General features: G+C 34.9%; 1 protein-coding gene across 1 annotated transcript; it reads left to right on the top strand.

Moving 5' to 3' along the window:
* Positions 1-332: 332 nt before the first annotated feature.
* Positions 333-929, top strand: LOC113328134. Its single transcript, XM_026575225.1, has one exon. It carries the CDS (start codon positions 333-335, stop codon positions 927-929), a length of 597 nt encoding a protein of 198 aa, XP_026431010.1.
* Positions 930-9,414: the final 8,485 nt, after the last annotated feature.

The raw sequence follows: 9,414 nt of genomic DNA, 5'->3' as shown, positions 1-9,414 counted from the left end.
AGAAGTTTCAGATTGCAAATTCATATCCAAAACATGGAGAAATCTTATTCAGCATCCATCGTTCTTTAAGATGCACTCAAATCGTCTCATTAAACGTTCTGCAGCAGCAGCTTATTCTACTGATTCCTCTGGTAAGTTGGGTTTTCTTGCCTTTACAAGTAGGGATCAACTTTACTATTTTGATTATATTAAGAATCACGAGACGGCAAAAAATGGATAGAATTAGAAGGATCAATCTAACACCTCCGTTTAATTACAAAACTTTTCTCGGTTCGTTTACTGGTTTGATATGTCTAAGGGGTCGGAAAGAGAGTTTTTGTGTTTATAACCCCATGACAAAAGAGTATGTCATTCTTCCTGAACCGAAAATGAATTTTAATAAGCATAAGTATAGGTGGAACGGATTTGGTTATGTTCCTTCAACCAATGAGTACAAAGTTGTCTTAATGTATAAGGTGCCCAATTTTGTAGAGGTCATGATGTACACTCTTGGCAGTGGTAATGGTTGGAGAAACATTGGAAAATTCCAACTTAAAATGAATTATGTTTTCAAAGGACATGGTATCTTTCTGAATGGTGCTCTTCATTGGGGGCACTCAACTGGAAGTTTGATTCTGGTTTTCGATTTAGCTGATGAAATATTTCGTGAACATCTTTTGTCACCTCCTCCGCAACCGCGATCATGGTTGTTTAAAGATTTAGGAGTTTCGAATGGGTTTTTGTTTTGCGCAAGTGCACATAGATCTTACATTCAATACAAAAGATGGGATTGTGATATATGGATATATAAAAAGAAGAATGACAATGAGCAGAATGAACAATACCCGTCGTTGGGATGGACAAAAGAGTTTATACTTTCGGAAGGACAACAACCATTAGCCTTTACCAAGAGTGGCGGTGTCTTAATTTATGGTTCTAACTATCTCTAAACTTATGACCCAAAAGCTGTATCCTCGGAAACGCGGGTGGATTTTGATGAAATATTTCCTCAAATATTCTCTCACAAGAATACCTTTGTTTCTTTGAAAGAACTAGGTGAAGAAGGTGCAAAGATAGTGCAGGGCCTGCAGGCAGTAAAAAATAAGAAGCGAAAAGGCCGTGATTAGCCAAGCAAGTGGCTGCTCATGATTCAACGGTATCTCTGGGTACATACATGTGAACAGGTCTGGATTTGAAATTTTTTTATATATTGGTTGCTGCAGTTTGAAATTGGATAAGAAAAAACCATTTTGCAGTTCTACATTATCCGTTTAATAAAACTTTCCATTGACATTATCTGGGTACTGATGTTCCCATTAGTCTGTTTATATATCCATTATCTATTTAGACTTTAATATTCTTTGTTTGGTTAAGATATACTCCTTCCGTCTCGCTATTAAGTGACGTAGTTCAATTTTTAAGGCAACCACAGGGAAAAGTATTTTTAAGCACTTTTTACAATTATATCCTTATGGATAATAAACGGTGAAATTTTGAAATGATTTGTCTCTCAAACTACACCACGGATGTTCGCAAACTTCGTACCACTGAAAAACATTTTAAAACACCTACGTAACGAATATAAACACGACTATCAAATTATGCATATTTCTTACATTTCTTATGATCAATTAAAAGGATAATTTAAGAAATATCTCCTTATTTAGAGATATAGGTCACTTAATGGTGGGACAAAATTTAAAAGTAACTAGGTCACTTATTAGTGGGAGGGAGGGAGTATTGATTTGTTAAATTGTGAACTTTGTTAGTCACCTGATCTAATTTCAGGTATGAACATATACTTTTATTTCTGTACACTAGATTTAAGTATATATATATGCAGGAAAAGTCATGGAGAGTGAGAGCCGTCGACGAAATCTATTCCTTCAACTAACGAGTACAAAGTTGTCATACTGTTCAAACAACTGTGTAAAAAACCCGACTCTACCAAGGTCATGGTATTTGTATATACTCTTGGTAGTTGCAATGGATGGAGATACATTGGACAGTTTTATTCTAGACCTCTTGGTTCCAGAGGGGTCTTTGTGAATGGAGCTGTTTACTGGAGGCACATTACAAGAGGGGTGATTGTGGTCTTCGATTTGGCTGATGAAAGCTTTGGTGAGCAGTTTTCACAAGCCGATTCGCCACTGTACACTGGTTGGATGGGTCATACAACAGGGGCTTTAGCTGATTTTTTGTTATATACCAAGAAATACCATCAAAACAGCGGACGAACATCTTGTGACGGATGGCGCCTATATAAAATGAAGAATGATAATCATTGGATGAGTTGGCTTGAGTTTGAGGAAAGTCACCAGTCGTCCGGTTTGAGTCGTTTGACTAAAAAGTTCATGGTACTTCCCGGTGATGAAATACTAGGTATTACAAAGAGTTGAAGCGTTTCAAGTTACACATTTGATAATCTCAATATTTACGACCCAAAAACTTCTGTTTCGAAAACGGTGGACGAGTTTAACATGGAATTTGGTAAAGTTTTGCGCCCCTATACAAAAGAAATTCATCTAGTTTTCCCTAACAAGAACACGTTAGTTTCGTTGAAAGAAATAGGAGAGCGGGAGAGGAAGGTGCAAAAGTAATGGAGTCGGTTAAAATTAAGAAGCAAAGAAGCCGTGATTAGCCAAACAAAGAGCTGATGATCTGTGTCTAGATTTTCAAAGAAATATTATATACGGGTTTCTGCATGTTGAAGTTGGATAGCAAAGAACCATTTCGCTATTCTTTTCAATTTAATTATTTTTTTATGCAAAGAGGAATTATTTTTTTTAAGTAGTAGGAAAACTGTCTAACAATAATTGATTCTCTATTACTCTTTGAGGACATTCATACCAGGCATTAGTAATGCCATATATATTATCTACCGAACTTGGCAAGTTTGTCTGCTGCATATCTTATGAATTATGAAAGAGAGTTTCACATCTCACGCCCTACTCCCAAGTTTTACTAAGAGAAATCAAAGGATTCCAGATATACCTTGGCCAATGAACTTTGGTTTCCTTAAGTCCGAGTTCATTCACTGGCCAATGAACCTAAGATTTTACCTGGTCAGTATAGGTCCAGGAGGATCGGACACCTTCCCTCGGTCAATGAGTACAAAATTGTTTTAATGTTATAAAGTGCTACCCATATTCGTAGTGGACATGGTACACTCTTGGAAGTGGCAATGGTTACAGAGGACATTAGAAGATTCCAACTTCAGTTTAACTATGTTTACAGAGGACATGACATCCTTACAAATGGAGCTCTTCACTGGATGGACTCAACAAGCAGGATGATTCTAGTCTTTGATTTGGCTCATGAAAAGTTCCGTGAACATCTTGCACACCACCTCCTCTGCCAGCATGATGCAGTTCTTTAGATAAATAAATCAAGTAAAATTGAAATTAGGCACTTCCTCGCTAATTGCACGCCTTCCTACATGGCAAATAGACGTGCCAAGCAGATGTGGATTAATGGCATCACTCGTCACTGATATGGGATAGCAAATAGATAAATAAAACAAGTAAAATTGAAATTAGGTTCAATACCAAGCATGGGTAGCACAGTAGCAGATGGTAATTCATTTTCACCCATATACAATAAACACCATGTATATGAAATTTATAATAACTCAAAAGCATTTGGATGATATATATGACCATCTTGATGACCACAGAAAAATAAAACCACATGAGTATGTTGCCATCATATAAGAACTAGGTGTTACGCCCGTGCTATTTTGAAAAGAAAAATAGGTAATTAAAATAGGAAAAATGCTAAAAATAATAATATTAAGTAATCAAAAGATTTATAGCATAACGGAATAGAAAGAAGAGAGTGTAGCTGATATCCTGCTTCACATATGCACATAGTTAACACAGATAGCAAGATAGCAGACTCGAATTCTATATTACACACCAACCTGCAACAGTTTCAATAATAGCTTTGGCAACAATATAGTCTTCCTTTGAGTGACCTTGTCCCTTGAACCAAGTGTAACTTGCTTTCCCACACCTGGCAAACTCTTTTTATCTTCTCATTTTACTTCTGTAAATATATTTCATACCTTCAAAAATTTCACATATTTCACCTGGTAGTAAATAAGATGAGAACTAAATTTTATTTCAAATAAGAAAAACTTGAAGACAGTAGGTATCTAACTATTAGCACTCTTACCAAAGAAAAGAGTTAACCAAAATGCTTCCGAAAAAATTACCAAAAAATGAAAAAGCCTTCTGAGTGTCTTACCGCAAATAACTCTTCTAACAGGGACAATTGCAACATCCAGTAAACCATTTCCAATGCTAACTCCAGCTAGAAACCTACCAACTTCTTTATAAGAACGACATGCCATCTACACAGATGCATCCGCAGCATACACTAAGAAAAATGGGAGAATTGAACCTGCATTCATTAGCAATCTAAGATAAACATTATGATGTGAACCTACATTTTGTAACTGGCTGCACAAAAAATTGCCACACTGAATTTTATTGGTTACATGAGGAACATTTGAAGTGTTTCAATATCTTCATGGTTTGCATTTAAAGACAGAAAATAAATGCATGGTAGACTTGGTCAAGGACCAACTTTCTTAAGCTTTTCCGTAAAATGCACTGGAAAATGGCAATCAGCCCGTGATATACCAGTTACTGACACTGGTCAGTCGCAAACATCATTGTAAGCAGAATTGCAACTTGTTAGGAAATGATATTTAGGCAAGGATGGGAAATTATTATATAATAAATAATACTCTGTATAAACAGAAAGATGAACGGAAGTTCAATTTCTTGAATTATATAATCCAATTACTTGGAGAAACAGTAGCAAGCAATTTCTTAAATTCTATTCTTGTATTTTTTCCTCTGATGAAAACATAATCGGGCAGCTAGTGGACTTTGTGATAGTGACAGTTAAATATGCTGAAGTTGCAGTTAAAAGGGCTCATATCACCGCCAACGGTGTATAACCTAATTCAGTTATTATAACATTCTTTTACCGAAACTAAATATGCAGTGGACAGCGCAGCACAAAAGACTTAGCACGTACCTAATCACTGATAAAAATTAAGCTAGCCTTTAGTGTACCCGTTACATCTATAATCCATGTTATTATAATCAGGTCGAAACAGAAGTGCAAGTGCAATATGACTAACCAGCTCATGCACTTAATCTATTCCCTCAGTCACCTTCAATTTATAAACAAAGTTCTTCGGCTCTCCACGATTCCGAACACTAACAACCAAGAAAAGTAAACATACACTGAGATGTCAAGGAAAAGAAACAGGATATGGATGACCTTCTTTTGAAGATAAGCACCAACAACAAATTTTGTCTACACACTACAAAAACTTGAGTTTAGTAAAAATTATGAAGCGTTTGTTTTCTTTTTTTCTTTACTCTATCACCTGTTTTATACATATAAATTGATAAAAAATGATAAGGATCAAATTTTTGAGGCTTAATTATACCTAAACGTTATGGTTTTTCCGAGATATAAATAAGAAAAACCTTTGACTAAGCATCAATATATGGATGAAATTGGCAACCAAAAAGATTTACCTGTATATGCATACATCATCTCCAATGATACCACCACTTTGACAGACTTTTTTCTCTGATTGATATTTAAAAATCTTGATAAACTAGAACAGTGCCTATATAAAAACAAAAACAAAAAAACAAATCAATAACCTGTAAAAAGTATCTCCTAAACCGTAACCCTAACCTTAGTAGCCAGGAGCGGGAACGGGGACGGGAACGCGATTCGTAAAGTTTTCAAAAAATAAAATTCGCGGAACGTTTTGGGAACGTAAATTACAATTTTTTAGAAATCTTAGTTATATTACTAATTTTCAAATTTTGTAACCATGAAATAAGACGTAAACCTTAAATATTTAGAAAATATTAATTATGTGCGAGAGTATATCTCATTCATCGACTTGTGTTTGTTACGCGCACTCTGAACTCCAACTTGTGCTTGTGTTTCCTGTTCTTGTAAACTTGAAGGTGCAGGTGGAGGTGGAGGTATTGGTGTTGTCGAGTAATTCGCTTCATCATCAGCTGCTGCGTCTCGTTCCCTTGCCTCAATTACTTCAACAGCTTCTTCAATGTTGTATTCTTCTGGATTTACATCCCAATTTCTACACAAAGTCCCATAATCTGTTCTTTGCCTTTTAAGAAGACGTTGATTATAGTGAACATACACAAGTTTTTCAGCCCTATCAGCTCCCAATTTGTTTCTCTTTACACTGTGGATGTAGCGATGCACCAACATATTTCTGCGCAAGAAGAGTTAACACTTTGTGACAACACTCTCATAGCTAAGTTGTAAATCTCTGGTGCTCCTCCGTCGTATAAACCCCACCATTGTTTTGCACTCATCTTTGCTCTATCCGCTATAGCTTGTGGGCGAGTGAAACAACCTCCATTACTTACAAAATCACTAATTTGATGTTTTATAACCGCAGATTCTTCCGGCATTGGAAACATCTTATCTATAACATTTAGATACCCATCCTGAACTTCTTGGTCGAAGTTAGGCTTCTTCCTACTAACGCCACCGGGAGATGGTTTCATTAGCCATGCATTCGTATAATACTTAGGGACAAGAAAATAAGCTAAACAGTGCAATGGAATGTTCGTTTTACTCCATCTCTGGACCAGAATTTGCTGAATAATATCCTGAATTACTATATCATCTGCAAGTGTGTCTTGTAAACTTCCCAGCATCATATCCATTTTCTCATACGCTTCTCCTATAACGACCTTATCGGAATCTGAAAATCTAAGCATTATGTATATCGACTTTGTTATTCGCAACACCTTCTCCGCATTACTCCAAAAATTCCCATCCATGACAATTGAGGTGATTTTTGCATGTTATACTGAAGTTGCAGGTTTCTTAAGCTCTTTCCATTCTTCTGATAATACCATGGAAATCAAAGAAGCTCTTACCTCAACAATCCGGGACAACACGACAAAATGATATCCAAACCGTGTCTTTTTTTATTTGAGAACCTCCAAAGGAGAAAACTTCTTAAATAAAGAAAGACATTGGGAATGATTTCTCACGAACTTCACAATATCCTTGCCTTTTGTATATGTTTCTTTCACAAATGAAATGGCTGATTCCTTGGATTTTGCTATGTCCTTCATTAATAAATTTAGCGTGTGCCCTAAACAACCCGACCAAAAAATATGGGGATACTTTTGTTCAATGAGTTCTCCAGCCAGTTTGCAATTTGTCGCGTTTTCTGTGAGGACTTGTACGACATTCCAAGAACCAATCTATTCGATTGCTTTCAATAGTATCGCAGAAATGTTCTCACCAGTTTTCTCTATTCCTGAGACGTCGTGTGCACTTAGAAACATTGCTTTGCCGTCTTATACTGCCATAATATTTATTAATGATGTATTTTTGACATTCGACCAACCATCAGAGACAATTGAAACTCCATGAGTCTGTCGGTCACTCACCAATGAATTTAGGGCTTGCTTTACCAACATTTGCTCCTTGTCTAATAAAGAAGTTCTGGTCTTTTTATAAGAAGGAGACTTGTAGCCTTTTGGTGCATTATTAATGGCGGACACCATATCTTCCCAATATGGAGACCTAAGAACATTCATGGGAATTGCATTTACATATAAACATCTCGCAATCTTTTGGTCGACATCATCTCTACTGTTCTTCTGAAACATTTTATTAACAATACTCTCAGAGGAATCACTTTTACCCATTTTCATACCCGTCTGCTGATTTTGTGTGTACTAGAATTTGGTAAGGCAGGCTTTTTTACTTTAGCACTATCACCGAACATGCTTCTTGCATTGAGTTCTTCTTTTTTTTTAAACCTCTCTCATTTCTTTTGAAACTTTAGAACATAATGATATGTAGGAATTACCTATAGGTACTATTATGGTGTTCTTAGTTAGTGGCAGGTCCACCCACTAAAGCCCAGTAACTGGAGGTCCATAATAAAAAGAAAACAATAAAATTGGACCCAAATTTTTAGTCCTTGGTCCATACACGTGCGGGACCTTTTCTGTGCATTTTTAAAATCACCGAAATACCCCTTCTCTATGAGGTTTATAATCAGTTTCATATTTCTACTCGAGGTCAATTTTTCAGATCCATTTTTTTCTCTCTTTCCTCTCGATGCAGCTTCGAAATCTCGACATGGTTTTTGAAGATTGTTGGTTCCAGGTATGTTTTCTAATCATCTTATTTGATTCTTTGTTAGTTTTTTTTATTTGTTTTTTCGACCAAATCATGAGGATCAAATCGTTATAGATGTATTCCCAACTGATTTTGATGATTTACAATTTTTTTATTAATTTATTAGTGTTTTAGATCGGCTTTGGTTTTGTTTTACTCATGGATTCATCACTTAATTTGTATGATTCAGCAGTACATATATGTCGTACTGAAAACTGCTGAATCAATTTTGTTATTAGTTATATTTTCATCACTTTTTGGTAATCATTATAGATGTATTCCCAACTGATTTTGATGATTTACAGTTTTTTATTAATTTATTAGGTTTTAGATCGGCTTTGATTTTGTTTTGCTCATGGATTCATCACTTAATTTGTATGATTCAACAGTACATATATCTCTTGATTCCTTGGAGAGAAACTAAGACTTAAGATTTTTGGGTTACGGAAATATGAATTGAACTCGGTTTTTTGTGTGTTTACGATCTTTAATCTTGATTCTTTAATTTTTTTACTTCAATTTTTATAAAAATACTTCAGATCTAGATACATAATCATGTTTTAGGTTCATTTCATTAGTAGATATGATTTTTTAGTTTCATTTTGTTGGTCTTTGGTTTGTTTTTAGTTTGCTTTTGTGTATTAATCATCAGTACGTATATGATGTACTGGTGGTTTTTGATGAAAATATTCCAGATCTAGTTATAAAATCATGTTTTACGTTCGTTTCATTTGGAGATCTGATATTTTAGTTTCATTTTGTTGGCTTTTGGTTTTGTTTCTGTTTGGTTTTGTGTATTAACCATCAGTACATATATGACGTATTGATTTTCTGTGTTTACTATGCATCTATATGTTTTGCATGTGTATTAACCATCAGTACATATATGACGTACTGTTTGTATGAATCTTAATCGTAATTATTCGATTTTTTGATTAGATCATGATGTTTTTAGCTTATTTGAACTCTCAATTTGATTTTCTTGTTATTTTCGTTCTTTATTTTCTAAGAAAATCATGCTTGTTTATTATTTCAGGGGTATTATCTAGCATTACATATGTCGCATACTAATACAAATTACTTTTGATTCTGTTTTATTCTTAGTTTTATCACTAGTTGTTGTTTGATCCATAAGTACATATCTTCCATACTGAAATAATACTCTTTCGATTCTATTTTTTTATAGATTCATTCCATGCAGTTGTTTTTTAGTTCATG

Source organism: Papaver somniferum, unplaced genomic scaffold (genome assembly GCF_003573695.1).
Source record: "Papaver somniferum cultivar HN1 unplaced genomic scaffold, ASM357369v1 unplaced-scaffold_107, whole genome shotgun sequence".
Classification (NCBI taxonomy): domain Eukaryota; kingdom Viridiplantae; phylum Streptophyta; class Magnoliopsida; order Ranunculales; family Papaveraceae; genus Papaver; species Papaver somniferum.
The sequence above is the reverse complement of the archived record's forward strand: the minus strand, read 5'-3'. Positions and strand labels throughout refer to the sequence as shown.

Excerpts from the sequence above, each read along its gene's own strand:
- LOC113328134 (XM_026575225.1), top strand. The coding sequence starts at position 333 with ATGACAAAAGAGTATGTCATTCTTCCTGAACCGAAAATGAATTTTAAT.